The sequence below is a fragment of the Camelus bactrianus genome, chromosome 27, assembly GCF_048773025.1.
Source record: "Camelus bactrianus isolate YW-2024 breed Bactrian camel chromosome 27, ASM4877302v1, whole genome shotgun sequence".
Lineage (NCBI taxonomy): Eukaryota > Metazoa > Chordata > Mammalia > Artiodactyla > Camelidae > Camelus > Camelus bactrianus.
Window position 1 is genome coordinate 31,212,185 of NC_133565.1, and position 25,305 is coordinate 31,237,489.

General features: G+C 35.6%; 1 protein-coding gene across 2 annotated transcripts in view; it reads right to left on the reverse strand.

Moving 5' to 3' along the window:
* ETFA (electron transfer flavoprotein subunit alpha) overlaps positions 1-25,305 on the reverse strand; it is a 61,659-nt gene that overhangs the window by 8,825 nt on the left and 27,529 nt on the right. Inside the window, exons 10-11 of one of the 2 annotated variants that reach the window (XM_074354247.1) lie at positions 21,965-22,053; positions 5,098-5,163 (exon numbers count right to left, since the gene is read on the reverse strand). In XM_074354247.1, the coding sequence (XP_074210348.1) occupies positions 21,982-22,053 (72 nt within the window). In that variant the 3' untranslated portion in view covers positions 5,098-5,163; positions 21,965-21,981. Of the gene's footprint in view, positions 1-5,097; positions 5,164-21,964; positions 22,054-25,305 lie in introns of those variants that run through there. The other variant, XM_074354246.1, reaches the window with a different exon arrangement.

Sequence of the window (25,305 nt, forward strand, 5' to 3'; positions counted from 1 at the left end):
TAGCCTAAAGGACCTGTGGACCACTATCAAGCAGACCAAAATACTTATGGTGGGAGTCCCAGAAGGAGAAGAGAAAGAATATTTAAAGAAATAATGGCTGAAAACTTCCCAAATCTGATGAAAGACACAAATACAAATACCCAAGAAGCTCAGCAAACTTCAAGTAAGATGAACTCAGAGACCCACATCTGAGACACATTATAATCAAACTTTCAAAAGCCAAAGGTAAAGAGAGAATTTTTAAAACAGGAAGAGAGAATTGACTTATTACATACAAGGGATCCTCAATAAGATTACTGGTAGATTTCACACCAGAAACTTTGGAGGCCAAAAGGCAGTGAGCTGATATATTCAAAGTGCTGAAAGAAAAAAACTGTTGATCAATAATTCTACATCCATCAAAATGTCCTTCCAATGACTTTTACAGAAATTGAAAAACCCATCCTGAAATTCGTATGCACTCTCAAGGGACCCAAAATAGGACATACAGACCAATGGAATAGAAGAGAGAGCCCAGATATAAACCCTCACATACATGGTTGAATGATTTTTGACAAGGGTATCAAGATCATTCAATGGGGAAAGGATAGCCTTTTCAGAAAAATGGTGTTGGGAAAACCGAATATCCACATATAAAAGAATGAAGATGGCCTCTTACCTAACATCATATAGAAAAACTAACTCAAAATGGATCAAAGATTTGAACACTATATCTAAAACTATAAAATCTCGGATGAAAAACATAGGGTAAAAGTTGCATGATGTTGGTTATGGCAATGATTTATTGGATATTATATCAAAGGCACAGACAATAAAAGAAAAAACAAACTGAACTTAATGGAAATTTTAAAAATTTGTGGATCAAAAAAGCACTATAACAGAGTAGAAAGGTAACTCAGAGAATGGGAGAAAATACTTGTAAATAATATAACTGATAAGGGATTAATATACAAAGTACATTAGAAAAAAAACAACTACTAGCTGGGAGGGAATAGCTCAAGTGGTACAGTGCATGCTTAGCATGCATGAGGCCCTGGGTTCCATCCCCAGTACCTCTATCAAAAACAAACAAACAAACCTAATTATCCACCCCCCCCCAAAACTACTAAACTCAACAACAAAAAACAACCTGATTCAAGAACTGGACGAATGACCTGAATAGCCACTTTTCCAAAGAAGATACACAAATGGTCAATAAGCACATGAAAAAAGGCACAACATCACTGATCACTTGGGAAATGCAAATCAAAACTACAATGAGATAACACCTCATACCCATTAGGATCGCTACTATCAAAAAAAAAGACAACAAGTGTTGATGAGGGTGTGGAAAAACAGAAACCTTTGTGTATTGTTGGTGGGAATGCAAAACGGTACAGCTGCTGTGGAAAATGTTATGATGGTTCCTCAAAAAATTAAAAACAGAATTACCCTATGATCCATCAATTTCACTTCCGGATATATACCCAAAAGAATTGCAAATAGGATCTTAAAAACATATTTGTACACCCATGTTCACAGCAGCATTACTCACAATAGATAAAAATGGAAAGCAACCCATGTCCGTCAATGGATAAATAGATAAACAAAATGTGTTATATATATTAAATGGAATATTATTCAGCCTAAACATGAAGGAAATTCTGACATATGCTACAACATGGATAAACCCTAAGGACATTATGCTAAGTGAAATAAGCCAGTCACAAAAAGACTAATACTGTATGATTCTATTTATACGAGGTATTTAGAATAGTACAAAGCACAGAGAAAGAAGTGGAACTGTGACTGCCAGGATCTGGAGAGTGCAGGGGGAGAGATTGGGAAATTATTGCTTAATGGGTATAGAGTTTCAGTTTTACAAGATGAGAAGAGTTCTGGAGATGGACAGTGGTGATGGGTGCACACCATTATGAATGTATTTAACACCACTGATAATGCGTACACGATGCTTAATTACACACTTAAAAATGGTTAAGATACTAAATTTTATGTTATGTGTATTTTACCACACAAAAATAAAATTTTAAGTGCAGTGTACCAAAAAAGTTGATTTTCTATATATAAATTACATCTCAATAATGTGACTTAAACGAATCAAATATAACTGGGAAGTTTTGCAGGTCATCGAAAATTTTTAGATACACTAAATAAAAACCATGGATGAAAAATTAAGTAACTTATTTTACATTTGGTGTGCTTCATCCAATAAGATAGTTCTATTAGAAGTCTACTTTATCAAATCATCAGGAGACACGTATTATGATTATAGTCAATCCCCAGCTTATTTCACTTATAAAATAATTAATGTTTTCTAAATCCTATTAATAATACATAAATTTAAAGTTATGAATATAAATGTTAGATTTCAACTTTAAAAAATAACAAATCCATACCCCAATTCACAGCCTAAATAGCTCAGATTATATATCCTCCACATACTGCATTCCATTTAGTATTTTTAAATTATTTTCCTGGGTCTCCTGTTAGAATACGAAGGTTAACTATTTAGTCAGCCTGTTAGTAAAGATGAACTTTAAAAAGTTTAAGTCCTGATATATGCAGAAAATAAATGTAATAAAACAAATTACCACATCTCCTACAAAAACTACCAAAAAGTTCCTTTTATCACCCATAAAAATTTTAAATGTAAAAGGTTATAAAGACAGATCAGGAACAGATTAAGGAGAAACAGTCACTAAAAAGGGTGCTGGGTTTACCATTATTCTATTAACAACAGATTTATTTATATACTTCAAATAGTTTGGTATTCCCCATACATGCTCTTAACACCACTGCAATTAATGTAAAATTAAGAGTTTTGACTCTATCATAGTGTTATTTTAATAGACAGATTATAATAATTCAAGTCTCTGAAAGCAAAATTAGGTTTCTCCTGCTTATTACTCTATCTCATGAAAACAGGTGGAACACATTTTTAAAGTATTTTGATATAGTCTGACTTAAAATGTAGGCTATATGACATATGCTTAATTTCCCTAGAGTGGCCTCGAGGAGCCCCTCAAAGAGATAGGCAGAATATACCAGAATATCTGAGACTGGAGTACAATGTAGTCCAGGTAACTATCGATCCAGAGTAACATGCCATATATATTAAAGTGTGGTCAGAGACAATAAACGATGGTTTCAATATGAGCCTCAAATCCAAAGTCACAAGGACAAACATTTTGAATCACAGGCATTGATTTGCATCGAGGTGTTTCTCTTCTGGGAATATGTAGCCTGCTTCACAGCTACCAGCAGAGATTTATTTAATTAACGATGGTTAATGATTTTCCTGGAGGCCACCTAGTCAAACATCTGACAGTTTAATCATCTGAAAGCTTTTTCATCCTGCTATATAAAAGTTATTTTTAAAGAAAGAGCACATAATTGTGGGAAAGGAACCACTAAAGTATTTAAGAAATACTAAAATATTTAAAGTATTTGGGCTGGTTACAGATTTTCAGATTATAAAAAGAATATTCCTGAAGTATCCACTGTAAATAACTATGATAAAATCTTGCTTGCAATCTAGAGCCCTTTTAATACGTCCTTATAAATTCACACCCTTCTTACCTTACAGATCTTTTAAAGCACAGATTGTATTCAACCATATTAATATGTGTATGGTTCAATTAAATTTCATATTCTTTCAACCATACCACAATGCCAATTAAAACTGCAGCTTATATGTAATGCAACTATCAGATTTAAACCAACCACTTGAATGTTCCTATTTTAGATTAACCAAAATTGCCCCGAGACTCTTGTGTCTCCCACTCAAGATAGTGATGACAGGGACTATGTCTTTTTCATTTAAGCATCCCCAGCATCTAGTACAAAGTACGTGCTAAATAAATATTTGTTGACTGGATGGAGAGAAAAAGTCTTGGCTCAAGTTTATTCTTATGGGTTGCTCCCTAACGGTGGTCTCCTTACTTCAATGGTTCCCTTTTTGCTTTGACATACACTGTCTAGTCCATCTCTCCCCCAATCCAGCCCTGCCGGCATGGAATGAGAACTTCCACCAGGATCATCTCGGCAAGCAGAGTCTTTTATTTGAGAGAAGCTGAATTCTAGGTATGTCTGAACTGGCCCAGCTAAAAATATTTTTTAAGGTTGCTGGTGTTGGGAGTGGCTTTTTTCCCTTTAATGCAGCAATAACATTTCTCCCACTGGCACTGCTGTTTTCAGAACTCAGTGAAGAAACCTGCCATCCAACTGTGAAATCTGACTGATTTTGGGCCAATTCATTTAGAGGTTACAAGGAGGTAGTGCATGCATCTTTTCAAGTTAGAAGTTAAACCTGTTAAAAGTTTTATTACCTTTTATATCAAACTTCCATCTGAATGGATAAAAGCAGGAGTGTCAGAGGCATCTCTGACTTCATGAAGACCAAGTTCATAATTCAAACTGTGCATTGTTATGCATGAATTAACGTGTCATGTTCTGAAATATATGTTCACGGGGTCATTACTTCCAGAGAGTCCAAGTAGCAATAGCAAGCTAAAACCAAGTGTTTCCTCTATACACTGTACTGTTGACAATTACTGAGGTTTTAAGACAATCTAACCCAAAATGTGTCAGTCACGGTTTAGTAACAGCCCAAGCACAGGAGACCTGCTGATTTATGACGGTTGGGACTGTTAGGGGACTAGGGTGAAGCCGTCAGAGATTTAGGCATTAGAACCTCACAAACTAGTTAGATGTCAGAACATCATCACATTATTTTCACCCCACATTTACCATCCCCTGTCAGATCTGAAAGGTATCTGAGAGATCATCCTCCAACACAGCATTCGGCAGACAAAGAACCGAGGTACAAATAGGACGCGTCACATGGTAAATTGGGCAGTGAAGCTGGAATTCAGGTTCAAACCTTTTTCCACGACACAGCATTGCCTCGCCCACCCACTGGCAAGTCTTCAGGCAGTGTACAGTGGCTTATGCTTCTTTCAGTTCCTAGATTTGTGTTAATGTGAATGGTTCAACTACACACACTGTAACTACATGCAAACATAATACTATGAAACTGAAATTTTAAAACATGAAAACTTTGCCTCTTAGCATCATTATTGTTGTGTAGTTTGTTACCTTGCTGTCTTTCATTCCTGCTAAATGTTGGATGGCTCCAGATATTCCTACGGCAATATAAAGTTCCTGGAACAAAAGACACCACATCGTTAATGTGCATTACTCTATTACACCTTCCAAAGTATTCGCTACTAGCAAGTCAAATCTTAAATCAGAGATATTTTAAATAAAATAGATGTAATCTATATTACTTAAATTATGCTTTCCTCCTTTCCCTCTGAATAACTAACTACAGTAGTGGTATAATAATAAATATGTGGATAATGAGAACTGTTGGGCATTAACTGTGTGTCAACTGCTGTGCTAAGCATTTTACATCAACTGTTTCACTTAATCTCACAATTTCCTGTGAGGCAGCACTTTTTATCTGTGCTTCTTATTTGGATATCACACTTCAACTAACCACTTGGTATGTATCCATTCACAATATACACACACTGCATATTAACATATACACTTAATACATATTAAAATATTTCCTGACTTAGTTGTTTGCCTTCTCACGGATATTTGTTGAAACAATCATTAGGATATATTTATTACGCTTTATATTTAGAAAAACCAACAATACAAATCAGTCTTAAGAGGTTCTAAACACACACACAATCTCCTTAATAAAAAACAACAAATTCTCAGAGGCACAGACCGAACCTAACACGAGGGCCCACTGCACTGCAGTTCCTAAGCAGACGTTGACAATATTTGCACCTCATCCCCTCCACACTCTGCCCCCGCTAACTACAAAGGGAATGACGACTGACTGCTGCTCTCTCTTCCTTTATCTAAAAATTTTAAAGTATCCATGTTTGAACATTAAAACTTATCATTGTGGAAAACTGATTTAATAAGTGCTTAATTAAAAGAGCTTAGCTGCTCTATTCTGTCAGCTAGGGATAATTAAAGCTTCAGCTGAAAAGTTTTTCCCACACATAAACTGAACTAGCAAGTCCTGGCTTGGGTAGTGGGTGCAGCTACCATGTAACCAGACAGACACTACACCCCTGTCACAACCAACAGTGAAGTCTCTCCTCACTATGAATAATGCGGAAGGCTCTGTCACACTTAATTTTATTATAGGCAGCTGCTTTAAAGTCAATGACAGTGTCAGGTGGTCCCATTTTGTTTTCTGCACTGCCACATAATCTAACAAATGCTCACCCAAAAATAAGAGAGTATTTCAACTAGGATCTGAGATTAATGTCTTTGCTACCAAATGCTATGATTTTTCATAACACCTAAGTGTGTGTGGCCATATACAAGTCAAACCCCCCACCTTTCAGTTTCCCCAATTATAAACAGAGGAGGTACAGCCCCAGCATTGGAGCTTTTAGAAAGAGCTTCCCAGGATGCTCTAATGTACAGCTAGAGCTGAGAACCACTAAAACAGATGATCCTCAGCTCTTGTGCAGCTTGAAACCTATAACTCTATCCAGCACATTGATGGTACATCCCAGGGTCTTATCTTTAAAGGCATGAAGTGTCCACTGCTTCTAGGGAGCAAGATACCTCTGTGTACCCTAGAAAAGGAAACAAACTAGTTCCCAGTGTGAGTTATCAGCTAAAAATGAACTGGGCTTATTTTTTGATTCAATTTGCTCTACAGTTACCATCAAAAGCCTGAAGATAAGAAACAGCAATTTGGCCTAAAGAGACTGAGTCTTAGGGTGCGGAGGTATACTGCGGAAAGTAAAATGCATGGGTGAGGATAAAAGGAATCCCATGCTCCAGAATTCTATCTTAAATGTATCAAATTTGTCAATTATGGCCATCCTCAATTGGACAAAGCAGTAAGGCCCGTCATTATCCTGTCTTATCAGACATGAACCCTTTACATGAGTGGTAAACAAGCTTTTTTCTTTGAAAAAGCACCACTATTTTCCATTGAAGATTTTACAGGTAACACTAATTGATAATTTTAACATCATTTCAATTTCTGACTAGCATTTCTTTCATGAAAGAATACTTATTAAATTATTAACCAAAATATACTTACTAAATCCTACGTTCAGGAAAACCAGGCCAAAAAATTCTATGAAAAGATTTTTAAAGCAAGTTGTTTAGATAGACACTTGTCTCACTAACCACTCTTCTAAGTATATTCTTAAAGCAAGTATTGGAAAGGATCAATAGCTCTGTAAGCGAGTCTTTCTGACATACATGTCTACATTAAAATTCAACAAGTCTTAAAAGCCTCTCCATTTGCATTATAAAACACCAATAAAAAATGCTGATTCACTCTGGCACTAAACGTCAACATAAATATGATACAAATGAAATTTGCTTTAAACCCCCGAGAAATGAATACTGTTGACTTTAACCATAAATGTCACTAAGGAAATGATACATTCTGGGCCAAATGAAACCAAAGGCAAGTTGTTCCAGGGTCATCCCCACCTTTCTGACCAGTACAAATTGTCCAAATAGATCCACGTGACCCACAGGACCTTGCTTTTACTGTCTTGCAAACATGGTTCCCTAAATAAATATAAAAGCTTTGAAACAATAGACCAGAACAAGCCCTGAGATTTTGGCTGCTGTTCTGAGATCTGATTGCACTCTCAGGCAGGAAGAAAGGCTTTTTCCTTCTTTTTTAAAAAACATGTACAGGCAATTAGACTAATATCATAGGATGCTTCCTCATGGTTCAGAAAGCATTTTTGTATTTCAATAATAATAATTAGTATGTACAAAATTCCCCACAGATGCTAATTTATGGAGTACTTTAGACACCACTTCACAACATAACAAGGCAATCCCTGCCCTGAGGCACTTTCCTTCTAAATCAGATAGTAAGTAAGATAATTTGGAGAGAAAATGAGAGACGTTGGAGGGGAGAACAGCAATTAAGGGTTCAAAAAGAGGTGGGATTAAAGAAAGGAACAGACACAGAGGAAGAAGGGGCAGTCCTGGAGAGAAACTCCTAGTAGCCTTAGCAAAGGGAGGAAATCTGGAAGAGAGCTGGTAGCAGTCTGGGCTGGTCACTGTGCAATTCAAGAATGGGACTGGTGCGAAGTAAAGCCTCTGAACGGTAAGAGAACTAGAGGTTATTCTGAAATACGAAGACGGGACAGCACCTACTTCAGCAGAAACAAGGACCAGCAGAAGAAACCACACATCCCTCTTCCTTTGCCAAAATCTTTTTTTAAAAAGACTACAGCTTAGATTCATCCAAAGAACTCAGAGGCAGACAGCTAAATTACTTCAGAGTGCGCTGAGATAGAAACAGAAACAGGCATTGGAAACTGCTGCACCCAGCGCAGTTTACCAGGTTTTGCAGGAAGAGCATGTTACTGTGGTTACAAACCTAGGCTCTGGAGTCTCACTGCCTACGTTTACATCACAGGTCAGCCACCTGACAGACTCGTGACCATAGGCCAATTTTTCAGCCTCTCTCTGCCTCAGCCTGCTCATCTGAAAAACTGGAGTTACAAGCAGCCCTACTTCATGGGGTTGCTGGGAGGTTTTAGTCCTTAGCATAGCATCTGGTTTCCCAAGACACTGCTGTGCCACTCATGAGTTGAGGTTTGCTCAAACACTGATTTTCTCAGCCCACTAGGTGGCCAGTGGGCTCCGGAGGTGGTCTCAGGACTACCACGTACAGCTGAGCAGGCTGCACACTGAACAACTCTGGAGGGAGGGATCATCCATATCATAGCCATTTTAGATCTGCATTTTTATTACAGTAATCTTCCAACAGATGGCAGTAAAGTAACTTGAGAAAGGGATACTTTTTTCCTAATTCATACAAGAGTTGCACGTACTAGGAGAAGGGCAGGGCAGCCAGAATCCCCTGTGCGCAAACACTGTCATTTTCTAAGGATTCCACAACAGGAAACAGTGAGAGGCACTGGTTAACTATAGTTGTACTGTTGTTGGACCTTGCAGACAATTCAAAGACAACTAACTGTCCTGTGTCCTCAAGAAGCTCAATCTAACAACATAGGTTAAGGTAAGATCATAAAAATCTGTAATCCAATACACGAAAAAAAAAGAAAGTGTGATAGAACTCTGGTCTCTCATGCAAACCCTTACTTTCTGTTCCTGCCACTGAGGAGCAGAAAGGCCTTTGGAAGCAGAGAGCAGTCCAGGGGATGACAGTGCCTGTAGTCATCTCTATCCTCGCCAAGCAGAATTCCACTTCTGCAGCCAGTCCCATCTGTTCCTGCTCCCTTAGTCCTTCAAACAAAACAAGCTTTTAAAAGCAGGTTCTATTGGTCCTAGTTTGATGACAAACCTGTATGTCTGAGAACAGAAAGACCAGAATAAAATCTTAATATTTCTACAGAAATCTAACCAACCTGTGGAATCAACATGGTCAGAGTATTCTCTGGTGGATGATTTGGGTTTTGGCTGCTTTCTTCAGAAAGTATGTGCTAACATCACTCCTGCTGTACCCAAACCTTGTACAGGAAATCTGGAATTTCAAGAGGCATTTCTGAGTCCTACTCTTCAGAGGATTTTAGTGCAGGAGCTAAGGAGAAAGCTGTTTCTAACTTGCACACTGTGAGTTTTGCTTAATACTGTTAAATCCAAGAGATACACAAAATAATACGAGCCACATAATTTAACATTTTCTATTAGCCACATTAAATAAAGTAAAACAAAACAGGTGAAACTAATTTTAATAATATCTCAGTTCAGACTAGCCACATTTCAAGTGCCCAATAGCCACATGCAGCTCAGTGGTTACAGTGCTGGACAGCATAGACCCAAGAGAATTTTAGAATAAGCTAAAGAGGAGCCTTACTGTAGGCTCTATGAGCAACAGTGGAATACGGTCTGATAGTAGGTCTCAAGATACAGTGACATCAGTCTCTGTGTCAGCTTTGCTTGTATTGGCTCAGAACAAGATTATTTATAGGTTATTCAAACTCTGTGAGAACCAAAAAGGAAAGTCAGCAGTGCGACAAAGCTGAAGCCTAGTATGAGAGGCAGCAAGATTAAACAAGAGAGCAGCCAAAAGACAGGCACAGATAGATGGCAAAAATCCATCAATTTTCAGGTAGGGTGGACTAAAAGCAGACGAAAACTACTGGTCTAATATAGTAAATTTACACTCTGAAAAGAAACTATCAAATTTCATTCTCTAGTAAGATTTTTTTCCCTTAAAATTCTAGAAGGACCTGAAAAACTGACACTTCTCCAGAAAAAATACAGACAACTTTGGAGATTTTTGTGGGTTAGGTTCCAAACCACTGTAATAAAGCAGATATCGCAGTAAAGCTAGTGACAGGAATTTTTTGGTTTCCTAGTGCATACTGTATTGCTCAAAAATGCTAACCATCATCTGAGCCTTCAGTGAGTTGTAGTAATAACATCAAAGAACACTGATCACAGATCACCATATATATAAAATAAGATCAGAGAGAGATGGGCTCAGATCCTAACTCTCCCACTTAACTGTGCTCTGAGGCAAGTTACATAACCTCTGAAAGGCTCAATCTCGTTAAGAGTAAAATGGAGATAATACCTGCAGCTGACAGGACTGTTGTGATTATTCAATACAATGCATGTGAAATAATCTAAATACGATAATTACTATCAATGCTATTATTATTATTACTGAGTGATCATTGAAACTTTAAACTAGAAGGCATAAGACAGCCAACTACCATATAAATTCCATTTTAATCTACTTGAGTAGTTTATTACTATTTTAACAGTAATAATAACCATTACTATATCAAGAGAAGTTGTTATTTAACTTGATACAATTTTTCTGGGATAATGTATTGGGAAAATTTTCTTTTCATTGATACCTGTTAGTTTCGCTTCTGCACTTAGCACTAGCTATAAAGTTAGAATTTCTGCCCAACCTTCTACACAGTGATGGCTGGCCTAGGAAGTTGAGATTAATTTTTTTTTTTTTTTTTTTACAAAATTCTAATCTTTGTACAGGGATACACATCCCAGATACAGGCACCAAGACATACCAAACTGATCATATGAAAATACATGTGAAGTTGAAATTACACGACTATTATAAACTCATACATTCACTTTTTTTTTTCCTGGAATTGGAACAGTATTCTGCCTGCAGCAACTTCAGATCTGCTTTACTTTAAACAAAGTAGAAAGGAAAGATTTAAACATTTACTTTTTTGTTTATATGAAATATGAATATGAGTGGAGTGGTTAAATCTGGAGCTTTCAGAACAGAAAAACCAAGCCAATATTGCTTCATCTTTTTAAAAATCAGGTTTATAATTTCTCTTCTACAAATAGTCTCCTTTTCTAGATAGAGTTGGGGGAGGAACATACAAAATTACATTTCTTCAAAGATAAAAAATCTTTAAGACATTAGATAAGTAGTTCTAACTAGAATTCAGACAGCCAATGTTACGTGCCCAATAACAATACCCCTATGCCTGCCTCAGACAGGGTAACACTTTTATGAAGTGTTACATGCTCTCTCCACCTTGTTTACTGAGAAGACTACAGAGGCATGACCTTAAACAGCAACCATTACAGCTAAAACACAACACACATATACAAGACAAATGCCAGGTTAGGAGTTAAATGGAATTTATCATCTCAAATAATGAACGTCTCTTTGAGAAGCAGATTAACCCAACTGTATTTTCTAATTACTGCAAATCTCCTGTTCATTAATATTGCTGTATTTCATCCTGCTGCCCATTTAAAAGGCCAAACTATTTCTTCTGTTTGCCAAATTGTGTTTAACTCTCTTCTCTTTTTGGAAGAGGCCTCAAAACGCAAAGCACAACTATCTGTGGCTCTTTTCTCAAACAGCTCTCTGCCTGTATTATGAAACTCTCAGGCAGGATTATGGCTAAACTGAGTTTTACATGAATGGACAACTTCACCCATACTCTTGGTTTGAAGCTGAAAGTACGTCCCATTCATCAGACGATGCTCCTACAGTAGCACTAGCTCGGGTTTTACCAGGATTCAAGATTGCACACTCCTCATCACAATTTTACATGAATTGTCTCTGATATGCCAGTAACCACTCTCTGCTGTACATACATTATCTCACTGAACTACAACAGTAACTCTTAAGGGGTGGAAACTCTTCTCATTTTATAGAACAGAAAGCACAGGGTCAGGCAGGCTTGGCGGGCTGTTCAAAGTTATACACACCTAGTAAAAGGCAGGCTTCTTAAAGCAAAGTCCTTTGATTTTAAATTCAGTACTTTTTCTGCTACACCACAAATAACTTAATATTGTGACAGTACTAGTAACATGCTTTAATTGAAGTCACTACTCTATTAAAAGACCAGTAAACATATTTATCTTAGAGAAAAACCATTAAAACAAGATCATATGGACAGTTAACATAAGTTTATATGTGAAAAAACACCAATTTTAGCTAACATTAGTTTTTATCCCATGTTATTAGAAGTATCAGTTGGTACATTAGCTCTGAGTTCCTTATCCTGAATAAGGATGTAAGCTACACCCTTCAGATTTATCTAATGACCACTTGTACATCAACTGGAATGTCTTTAATGCAAACCCTCCACACAAATGCACTAGCTACAAGGCCATCAAGGGGGCTGACAGAAGAGGCAAGTCTCAGAAATTATTTCTTGTTTGTTGTTGTTCTTGTTTGTTTCAATCTACAATCAACCCAAAAACTAACACTTTGGATAAAAACTTTGACCTGGCTTTTAATGAAGCCAATATCTGGTTCCAAATAACTATTAATGGAAAAGGTCTAGAAGCAAAGCCAGAAAACTCATTTAGAAGAAAAGCATCAGTGTTAATCTAGCCTCCAAAGATTTCTCACAGCTCAGTAGATGGACTTGGTGCTTATCAGGCAGAGAATATGCAGATTAGACTTTCTAGTCAAAGATTCTTCAAAATACTAACTTCACCCTTAGATATGAGTTCCTCCATATTCTTTCTACTGGCCCACTTTTTTCACCAGGAGAAGCCAAGTAAATGTCGTCTTCACAACTAGCCAAGTTATAATATGCCCAAAACAGATGGTAATTTATACTACCAGCATCACTTCACTACACACCTCACTATTTTTGTTCAAAATGTAAATTTAATAACCCAGTTGCTCAAATACACAGTTAAAAGATTTCTTAAAAAGACATTAACTATATTGTGACTTACAATTCAAAAGTTTAAATATAAACCAGAAAATGTATAATTTCAGCTCCTGACCTTCTAGTACTGTTTTTAATTGTAGGTTTTGATTACATAGGATGTATAGCACCTGAAATAAGTTTTTCTTAAGAAAATATTTTTACAATAAAATATAAAATTTAATATTTAGCTATTCTGCAATTAAATGCTTAGCATTTAATTTAATTAGCTTCTATACTAATTCATACATTTTCTACTGTGGAAAAATATTCCTCAAGTATACCTGGAATGACAGAAAACCAAGTGTATTGTTAAACAAAATTATTATATAAAATCATTCAGCTGATTAAATTACATTGAAATATTTGGGCACATGACATCAAAATACTTAGATATATAATCAGTCTATTACAAAGCTTTGCATTTTAGCATATTAAATAAAAAGTTTGACTATAAAATGATTTTGTTTATCAGTAAGTTCTTTAACTGATCCAAGTCAGTTAGAACATGCAAAATTTTATTTTTATATATATATATATATATATATATATATATATAAAATTTTGGAGTAGTAAGGAATCTCTAAGATTATCTATAGAATCTTTTTATTTTATCAATGAAAAAAATAGAGGCTTCAGGAAACAAGGCTGGCACTAGAAACTGATTTCCAAGTACTATTCTTTTCACTCACCACACTGCCTCTTTCCCCAAATTACTAAGGCAGCCATTGCTTCTGCACGGCCTTTTCTAATGATTATTTAATCTAAAATTATTAAGATAATTTATATGCCAAGAAGCTCATGAAAGCTACAAAGTAGCCAGAGGGAAATAGTTTGAAGCCTCCTCAAAAAGCTAGACACAGAATTACCATGTAACCCAGCAATTCCACACCTAGATATATACCCAAATAACTGAAAACCAGAACTCAAACAGATATCTGTATGTGAGTATTCACAGCAGCATTATTTACAACAGCCAAAAGGTGGAAACAAGACAACCCAGGTGTCTATCAACAGATAAATGGATAAACAAAATGTTTATGGAATATTACTGAAATATTTTGCAGGCATACAAAGGAATGAAGTTCTGACACATGGTACAGCATGGATGAAATCTGAAGACATGCTAAATGAAGTTAAGACCGTTACAAAAGCATAAATATTGTATCATTCTACTTTTATGAAACATCTAGCATAGGCAAAATCACAGAAACAAAGTAGACTAGGGATTACCAGGAGCTGGGGTAGGAAGGAATGGGGAGCCATTGCTTAATGAGTATAGAGTTTCTGTTGGGGTGATGAAAAATTGTGGGTATAGACAGTGGCGGTGGTTCCACAACATTTTGAATGCAATTAATGCCACTTAATTGTATACTTAAAAGTGGTCAAAATGGCAAATTTCGTTACATTTTACCACAATTAAAAAAAAAAAAAACATTAGAAAGTCATTGCCCTGACAGAAACCTTCCGACAATTCTCCCTCTTCAAAACACTTAATTCTAAAATCTCGTGGATTTGACAATTATCAAAAGTAAATAGTTCAACATGTTAAAAAAAATAATCGGGGATAACAGGTACAGGATTTATACGAATTCTTTATACTATCTTTGCAATTTTTCTGTAAATCTAAAACTGCTCTAAGAAAATAAAATTTATTTTTAAAAAAGGCAAGTAGAGCCGTGACATTCAGACTAAGTCACACAAGGAACACCTGGAGCTCCTCTAAGTTACAAGGATTTGAGTAGAGCTAATAATGTGGAAAAGAAAGTCCTGTGAGAAATAATAGATTTACTATTCATCCAACCTAACTAGAGAGCCTCTAAGTAATCTCATTTAAAGGAAATGGAAAACATTCTCCTGTCCCAAATACCATTCTTCAGACTAAGTTTATCAGGCTAAGTTAATGTCAATATATAATTATATTAAACTAAGTTATTAAGATGTTCTTTTATACAAGATCTTAGTACTCACATCCTTGGCCCTAAAGTAAACACAAGGATTAAATTACATATGCTAAATGACCAATTATCCATAAATAAACATTTCCTTCCAGCACAGTGTCTTATGTTCTCTGACCTTCATGTGCATGTTTATTTTATCTGAAGTTATACATGAGAAAAGTTAACTTTCATATGAAAGAACCAAAAACACAGAATACGAAATTTAGAATAGTTTTATTCAAGTTGCCACACCAAGATAACTACAAAGATTCAGTGTCTACTCTTATTAATTTTCATGCCAGCTGTTAAATTAGACTGATCATCTAAAGACATGTCAATTTATCCTATCAGTGACATATTTTTAAAAAGTTATAATATATGTGTAAAGATCTTCTTCAAAACTTACAAATTTTCATTTTATATACAAAATGGTAATGGATAAAAAACTTCACTGATATTGGACCTCTGAAATAAATGTTCAGAGAAATCACTCTAATAAAAATTAGCCAAGAAAATAAAGCAAAGATACAACTGGAACTTCAAATTACAATTAATTTTTAGCAAATGAGTTTAACTATTGCACAACCAAACTATTTATACATCCAAACCACAGTTTATTCGTGCTACAACTTCTCCTTTGTCATTTTAAGTTTCACTGTAAGGGCTTTGACCATCCAGGCCATGTAATTACCTTTTAGAAGCATGCTTAGGGTGTTTTCTGGACTACAGGTCCATACAGCATCTCTTTTTGTCCTTTTGGGAATAGAACATCAATTGCTTTCAGCTAAATGCACTCACATATGAATATTTTAGTACAATTTAATGCTTCTATACCAACCCCAAAGGAATTGAGCATCAATTTGTGAACACCATTCTCTTGGAGTTAAAAGCCAAGCTGGATAATGCAGTATGAAAGAGGTTGTCAATCTTTAGCTTTTTAGCAAGTCAGAAAAGCAGTCCATAAATTCAGTCCCAGCTGTATACAAATAACTCCATAAAGTTTGTTCATACACGGCCTTTTCAACATTAGTGAATTTTCACAAGAGAACTCAGAAACAAAATTCCTTGTTTCGGTAAATCCTCCAAAAACTGCTTCTTCATCTGGTAACTATTCATCTCATCTTAGAATTATGAATGAATCACTAATCTGTCAGTAAAATACCAAAATACAGACAAAATAATCTACTTCCACTAAGAAAGTACACTATGTGTAAAGACACATTTCCCTGGCAGTAGGTAACAGATTCTTTAATGGTTAGGAAGGTAAAGTTATCAGAAGGGCTTCTAAAAGGTAATCCAGAAAAAAAAGTAAAATGGGAACCACCACTAAATATGCCAACACTTAAAAAAGCCATATTCATTAAATTCTAGTCTTGGCATAAATCTGACATTCTATTAAGCTCAAAAAATATTAATTAATGTGATAACAAAATCCAATCAGACTATCAGACGTCAGTTAAAGAAATAAGAATTCAGTATCTTTTCATGATTTCGAAACAAAAACTCTTAGCAAATAAGAATTTGTAATAGCAACTGTAAAAATAGCTAACTCACAGTCCTTATACTATATACTGGGTGCAGTTTTAAGTGTTTTACATATATTAACTCATTAAATCTTTAGAACTACCATATGAAGCACAGACCATTAGTATCACCATTACACAGTTGAGAAAACTATGGTACAGAGAAGCTAAGTGATTTGGCCAAGGTCACATGGCAAGCAAGCAGTAACACTAAGAGCTGAACTCAGGCAACTTGGCTAGAAGGTCTAGACTGTTAACCACTTTGGATCATTATATGACACTGCCTATTGTAGGGAACTTCTTTAACATCATGACATACCTAGTGGTGAAACTACAATTCCCTTGAAAGTAAGAGGCAGCAATGTTTATCACTACCAATTCTATCCAACAATGTCCAGGGAGTCATGGCTGACATAGCAAGAAATTTAAACAAAATTTCATTATTCCCCAACAATATGACCGTGTATGTACAACAACCAAGAAAAGCTACACATAAATTAATAAGAACAATGTACAAATTATCAGTTGCATTCCTATTTTCCTAAGTACCTTCTTAAAGAAATTATAAAACTATCTAAATAAGTGGAAAAATAAAACCATGGTCATGGGTAGAAGACTAAATATTATAAAGACGTCAAACTCTCTCCAAATTAACTACACATCCAATGTTCTTCACTTGAAGAATTTCTGCAATCTGAATATTTATTACAACCTGTACTTTTTTTTTAAGCCCAGATGTCACTATTCAAAAACCCCACACCACTATAATGAATTTGGATTTTCATTAAGGTGCTTATGAATCTGAAAGAGACTGTCCCATTCATTCACAAGTTGTACCTCAGCTATTTTCCTGACAGGATCATATTTTATGTTCACACTGTATAACCACAAGTAATGGGAACACAAGGAGATATCCATTTTGAGACTCTTTCATCTCACTGCTTAATCTAAGGCTTGGATAATGATTCACAGCATCCATTTCTGGAGTCTGAAGAAAAGACTGTTCAACATCTCCAGATCTTGGGACGTGAATGAGAGGCCCTTCACCAGCTCCCCCTACACACCCCCTACCAACTCCACTGAACAGCAGTGCTTCTCTCACCACTCACCACCAAATCTCACCCAGGCAAGTCTTCAACCAGCAAATTATCACTTTTAAATAACCATGGTTATTTATTAGCTGAGAACTATTTGCATCATTGTTTCTTCAGCACATGTTCTTGTTATTTATTCACATACAGTACATGTTTAGAGCAGTGTAGAAGAAATAATTATACTATTGAGTATCACTGCATTCTGTCCAGAAACATATTAAGTAAAGAGTTTAGAGAGTGTGAAATAACTAAAGAATTGGCATTTTAAATGTTTCACATTATGCAGAAAATCTTGGTAGATTCGTATATAGATATTTACATAGAAGATTTTATAATTTGGGAGAAATTATTTAAGGTTTTTGAGTGGACTGGGAACTAGTTATTAATTTTCCTCTTTTAAAATAATAAAATACAGACTTGGGTTCTCTGAAGCTTCAGTATTTACACAATTTCAGGAACATACTAAATTTGGATAAGCTATACCTATATTTCTAATCAAAACTCCTACTCTGGAGCTTGACAAACTAATTCTAAAATTGTGGAGAAAGGTAGAGAGCCAAGAATCATTAAGACAATTCTGGAGAAGAGCGGAAGAGCGGCGTCTTGCCCAACTAGACAATTTTATTACAAAGCCTTAGGTGCAGTATTGGTACAATAATAAACAAGTGACAGACAGGACAGAACTGAGAGCCCAGAACAGACTTCCACATATGCATAAACTTGGTATGTGAGAGGTGACACTGCAAATCAGTGCAGGAGAAGGGAATGTGTAATTAATGATTAGCTATATGAGGAAAAAATTGAACAGTTACTTCATACCAACAACAACAAAATCAAATCAAGTAGATTAGAAACAAAAATGTGAAAATCAAAAGTTTAAATATTTTAAGGAAAAAAATACAAGTTAAAATTATTAGACCCTGTCTTAGGAAAGATTCCTTAAATAAGATACAAAGAGTATGTATCAAAGAGGAAAAAAAGTAAGTTCTACAACATTAAAATTAAAATCAGAATTAAAAGCTTCTGTTTATCAAAAGATATGATGTGAGAAATGAAAAAGACAGCCATACACTGAGAGAAAATATATGCAACACACATAACCAACGAAAGATTAGTATCTAGAATATATTAAAAACCTTCTGGGAATTGATAAGAAGACAGAGACAATTCTATAGAAAAATGGGCAAAAGATATATGAACAGGAAATTCAGGGGTAGGGGGCACGATTTAGCATATGAAAAGATCCCTCACGAGTAGTCAGGGAAAAATAAATAAAACACCAGTGAGATTTCATATCCACAAGACTAGCAAAACTTAAAAAAAAACTGTAGTAAAACAAACATAACATAAAATTAATCACTGTAATCATTGTTAAGTATAGTCCTGGGGCATTAAGTATGTTTGCCTTGTTGTGTAACCATCATCACTACCTATCTTTGGAACTATCATCTATCTCTAGAGCTGCAAAACCTTAAAAAATTGAAAATATCAAAGTTCAGAGATGATGAGAATAAAGGTATATTTTATAAACTGCTGCTAAGTATAAATAACCACTTTGGAAAACTATCTGTCAATATATGGTAAAGCTAAATATTTACTGTAACTAAGCAATTTCACTCTCAGGCACACTTCTCTAGGGACACACTACCATACAAGGAGACATATAAGGATCTTTGTAGCCACATTATTTGTAATAGCAAGAAATTATAGACTACCAAAATAAACATCCATTAATATGAAAATGGTTGAAGCATGATATATTTATATAATAGAATACCACACGAAACACAAATGAAAAAAATGCTACCTGCATTGAAATGAATGAATCTCACAAACAAAACTGACTAAAAATAGGATAAAGAACACATACAGTCAACAGAGTGGGTACAGAGGGAACATATCTCAAAATAATAAAGACCATATATAACTAAATCCAACTAAAAAATGGGCTGAGGATCTGAACATTTTCCCAAAGAAGACATACAGATGGTCAACAGGTACATGAAAAGATGCTTAACATCAAAGAAATGCAAATCAAAACCACAATGAGCTATCACTTCACACTTGTTAGAATGGCTAGTATCAGAAGACAAGAGATAACAAATGATGGCTAGGATGTGGAGAAAAGGGAACCGTTGTGCACTGGTGGGAATATAAATTGGTGCAGCCATGATGGAAAACAACATGAAAGTGCCTCAAAAAATTAAAAATAGAACTGCCATATGATCCAGCAGTTTCACTTCTGGGTATTTATCCGAAGAACACAAAAACACTAACTTGAAAAGATGTTCATTGTGGCATTATTTATAATAGCCAAGATACAGCAACAACCTAAGCATCCATCAACGGAGGAATAGATTTTAAAAAAAATCTCTCACACACACACACACACACACACACACACACACACACACACACACACACACACACAGGAATATTATTCAGCCATAAAAAAAGAATGAAATCTTGCTATTTGTGACAACATGGGTGGACCTTGAGGGTACCATAATAAATGAAATAAGCCAGACAGAAAGACAAATATCATATGATGTCACTTAATGTGGAACTGAAAAAAACCAAAAAAATCAAGCTCATTGATACAGAGAACAGATAGGTAGCTGCCAGAGACTGGGGGTGGGCAAAATGGGTAAAGGGAGTCAAAAAGGCACAAACTTCCAGTTATAAAATAAGTAAGTCATGGGGATACAATATTTGAAAGTTGCTACAAGAGGAAACCCTGAAAGTTTTTATCAGAAGAAAAATAATTCTATAACCAGACATGATGATGGATGTTAACTTAAAAAAAAAGCATGCTATTAGTGATACAAAGTTTTAAAAAATATACTTTAAAAAAGCTGTGCCTCCCAACTTATTTATATCATGGCACACAGGAAACAATAGTATCTGTACGGTACATGGGGCTAAGTCAACAAGGTTAGTCACAACATTTACTGTTCCAAAAGACTGAGCAGATCAACATCTCAATACACTTGTAAATTACACAGTATTCAAGTTGAAACGTTCAGCTACATATACTGTTTAGGGATCTATAGATGTATGGTAAAAGTAAAAATAAAATGTATTAAAAATCATCATCAAATTTAGGGTAATGGCTCCTTTTGACGGAAGGGAAAGATCCGCATTAAGGGTGGAGTACACAGGGACTTTCAATTGTATTGGGATGCCGTTTCTTAAATTTGGTGGTAAAAATGTAGGTGTTTACTGTATTATTTTATATATATATATATGTCTACACAAATTTTTTAAATAAAAAGAACGGGAAAGTGAATTTAGCAAACATAAGCTATTCTCTCAAAATTAGCAAGAGAGATGAATGGGGTGGTAGCTAGCAGGGAAAGGGAATAGTTATTGGGTGGGCAGACAAAGAATTTTCTTTTTTAAGGTTACAGAAAAAAAGCTAGTAGAGAGAGAGGGGCTCTGGACCCAGGGTATGGTGGTAACTAATGGAATATTACCTCAAAGGAGGTAGGAAGGATGGGATCCAAGGACAGGCAGAGATACTAGATTTAAATAAGAAAAGGGCCACGACTTTCTTTGATACATATAGATAAGGTGGGCTTTTGTTTTATATTGTTTTTTGACTTCTGAAGTAGAATAAGGGAAATGATACTAATTCAGGGGTTGTAAAACTTGGTACAATATGAATGTAGTTGATATATACTAACAAATCAAAATTCAGTTCAGATAGATATTATTTGTGGAAAGTTGTCTGAGGCTATGCAATCCACTAATTTTTTGCTGGACAAGTGGTTTTTAAAATGTGCTCAGGGCCCTAATCACTCTGCAGAGGTGCCACAGAGAATCTCTCAGAACAGGAGAGAGGGAGAGAACTGAGTCGGGAGCACTCCAGGTACACCACCCCACTTCAACTCCACTGCTTCCCACATCACGTATGGGGCTTTCTGGTGAGATTTCACTTGAAGAGGAGTTCTACAACTAAATCACTCACCTGCAGTTTTACCCTAGAATAAGCCAGGCCAACAGGCCCAGCAGCAAATAATGTGGCTCCTTATGGAAATGCACTTAAATATTCAGCAACTGGCTGACACTGAGGAACATTAATAAAAAAAACCTACCCTATGAAACTCCTGTCCTATTCATAGTAAAGATATTGTGGAGGATATTACTCAATAGTGTCCTTTTTGTAAGGGCTCAAGGGATAAATACATTTCTTTGATCTTGATACCAGGCCAAATTATGCTTACCATGTGCAATTAGTTTGTTTTTACCTTAGGGACACTGTAAATCAGGACACTGGCCTTGTCTCCCAATTTGAATTGGCTTCTTGAAAATCCAATGCCAAATTTGCAGCCCAGGCCTAGCAAACAGACAGGACCATAAAGAATTTATTTAAAAATCTCTCTCCTACTTTCAACGTATAGCTCCAACCTTCGTCTACCCTCCACCGGAATTTTCTTCAGACCATTCAAAACTGCTACCCAGGCTCCCCTACCCCTCCACAAGAGATACAAGACAGCTTGGCTGCAACAGGTACAGGGGTGGGAAGTAGAGGGAGGAACTAAGAACTATCCCTGAGGGATGCAGAGGGCCTGCCTAAGGCTGAGGCTGAGGCTAAGTGAGAACTGAGCACCAGCCCTTATCACAACCATGAGACTAAAGGCTTAAGAGATAAAACAAGCAAATGCAAAACTTGACCCTAGAATACATTCTGTACTGAGAGGGGAAATATGCTATCATGAACATCAACAGGCTAACTGATAAAACTGGAATATTCCATTAGAACATGGAAAATTGGAATTGGAATATAAACTGATGAAATCCAGATATGAAATGTACTGTACTTTAGTTATGTAAGAAACTATTTCCATTGTTTGGAAATACACACTGAAGTATTTAGAGGTCATGATGTTACTATCAAATAGTTCAGAAAAAAATCTGTGTATACATACACATGCTGTGCTATTTTAATTTTCAACTTTTTATAAGTTTGAAATTATTTCCAAATTAAAAGTTAACTAAAAAATAAAAAGGAAGAGAAGGCTTTGCTGCAACAGCAAGCTACTGACCAGTGGCTCCCTATAACTGGGTCTGAATTCTTGCAGGGAGCATGAACCCATAAAGGAACTGTTCCACATATAAATGTTCAGTAATCTTCCATATATACACGTAAACTGCTGTGAATAATATGAAAATGTATTTAAAGGTATAACTAAATTCATAGCAACTTTTTGGCTATTACACATTCTAAAAAATTGATAATGAAGTAAAATTATTTTGTGAAGATAACAAAATTTGCCTTTATGTTTCCCCTTACTTGAAGAACTTGAGGGAACTTCTTACTATTCATCATCAGAGAGAACCATGATGCTGCTTTCCACAGCTATCAGAAAGTGGCAACAAAACAGAACATCAGATCTCCAAATAATATAAAATTAAAAGAAACATGACTGGAAAAAAACCAAGCTTTAAAAGATTCAAGAGGTTTCAATGGTAGACAACACTGACCCAAAGTTAATAAAGAGAAATGCAAGTTCTCTGTTCAGCTTTAAACCCAAAGAAATACCGCATTATTGCTTGACAAGGGAGACACAGTCTAATAGCAGGCAATAAAACGGGGATGAAGGAGAAGACAGAGATCCTGGACGTCTATGAATGTAAAAAAATGCCAACAGGGGAGTCTGGCTGCCAAGAATATAATGCAGTATTAAGTAGCATTAATTAAAATATTATTTAGGAAGACAATAATCCAACTCTGCACTAGTCAGAGAACCTGTGAAGTACTGTGTTCGATTCCAGGCCTCAAGCCTCCCACTTGTGGCCCTGAGGGAGTAGTTTGTATTAGACTAGCCCCCTCTTGTGAAGAAAAACTGTGAAACCTGGTTAAAATACAGACAGCAACTGTTTAAATACATTAGAGATCAACCAAGACAGACAGCCCTTGAGAAGTCAGAATGCTGAAGGGGAGGGAGGCACTAGGAGAAGAGCCCACCATAAACCTCTGCTTTTTCCCTTGGGACGTTTGCAGATTTCCCACAAGGGGGATAAAAGCCAATCAGAAAGCAGCCAATCTGGATAGAAACCTGCAGTTTTATTAGTGCACGAAACACAGAAGACAGTATTTGTGGCTATGACATTAGCTAGGAGGAAAAAGTTTCAGAGGGAGAACCACAAACTCTTCATAAATACTCTGCTCAAAACTCTAGCTGACCCCGCATTAGACATGTCGGAGGTAGCCCCTAAGCTGCCTGGCTAGGCTGAAACAAAAGAGAATCTGAGGTTCAAGTTCAGCCAAGTTAACTGCCTCCTAAAACAAAAAATTGATATTCTCAAAAGAAATATAACAGAATCCATAATCTCTACACATATTAGTCAATGTGTATAATGTGACCCAAAAGTACTAGGTCAGTGATTCTCAAAAAATGGTCTGCACATCCCTGGAAGCCCCAAGACCCTTTCAGGGGTCTGCAAGGTCAAAATATTTTCATAGTTATACTAAAACATATTTGTCCTTTTTTCTCTCATTCTATCACAACTATATAGTGGAGTTTTCCAGTGGCTACATGACTTTGGAGGAAACTATTATTTTGATAACTACTAGAAGATATGCATCTGTATTTTTGTGTTTCCTAAAAACTGTTCAAGGTAGTAGCTTTTAAGAATACGAATGTTTAGAGAGATTAATTCAATTTGTTCTCAGTACAGTAGCTTATGTTCTTATAGTTACAACTGTTATAATTTCTGTAACCTCATCATCATCCAATAAATTGATATTTGAAATCTCAAAGATTTCCTCGTGCCTACAAGGAAACACAGGAAGCATATTTTGTTGTCTTATATAGCAATAACACTTAAATCTTTTGGAAAACTTTAATACATTTTAAAATTTATCTAAAACTATTATTTTAGATTTTGCTAATATTTATACTAAAATACAGAAGACTCACTGTCTAACCCACAGCTGCAATATCTACATCAAAAGATGCTGAAGAAGATGAAACTGATAAGGGTTCTCTAACTTAGGGAATAGAGGAATCTATTCTTAAAAATACTGTGTAAAAATTGAAAACAGTCAACAAAAGTCAAAGTAAGACAGGAGCTGTGTGAGATGGAAGGACATTCGACAACTATATGCAACATGTGATTATGAACTACAGTCTTTTGCTATAGAGGACGTTACTGGGACAACTGGCAAAACCTTAACAGGGTCTGATGATTAGACGGTATTCATGTATCAATGTTAATATCCTAATTTTAAAAAGTGTACTGTGGTTTTACAGGAGAATGTCCTACACATTTAGAGATAATGAGGAATCATCTCAGCAACTTACTCTCAGATAGTCCCAAACATAAAGATTCTTACTCTGCACTTGTAAGTTTCCTGTAAACTTGAGATCATCTCAAAAAAAGTTTAAAAGCCTTAAAGAAAAATACACACATACACAAATAAATACATATATAGAGAGATATATATAGATATCTATACACACACACACACACATGTCCAAGTCTAACTCAGAGTTAATGAATCAGAATCTCTGGGGATTACATAATTTATGTTAAAGAAGGTCTTCAAAGCCTTTAATCCATTTAAATTCCTTATGAAAAATTT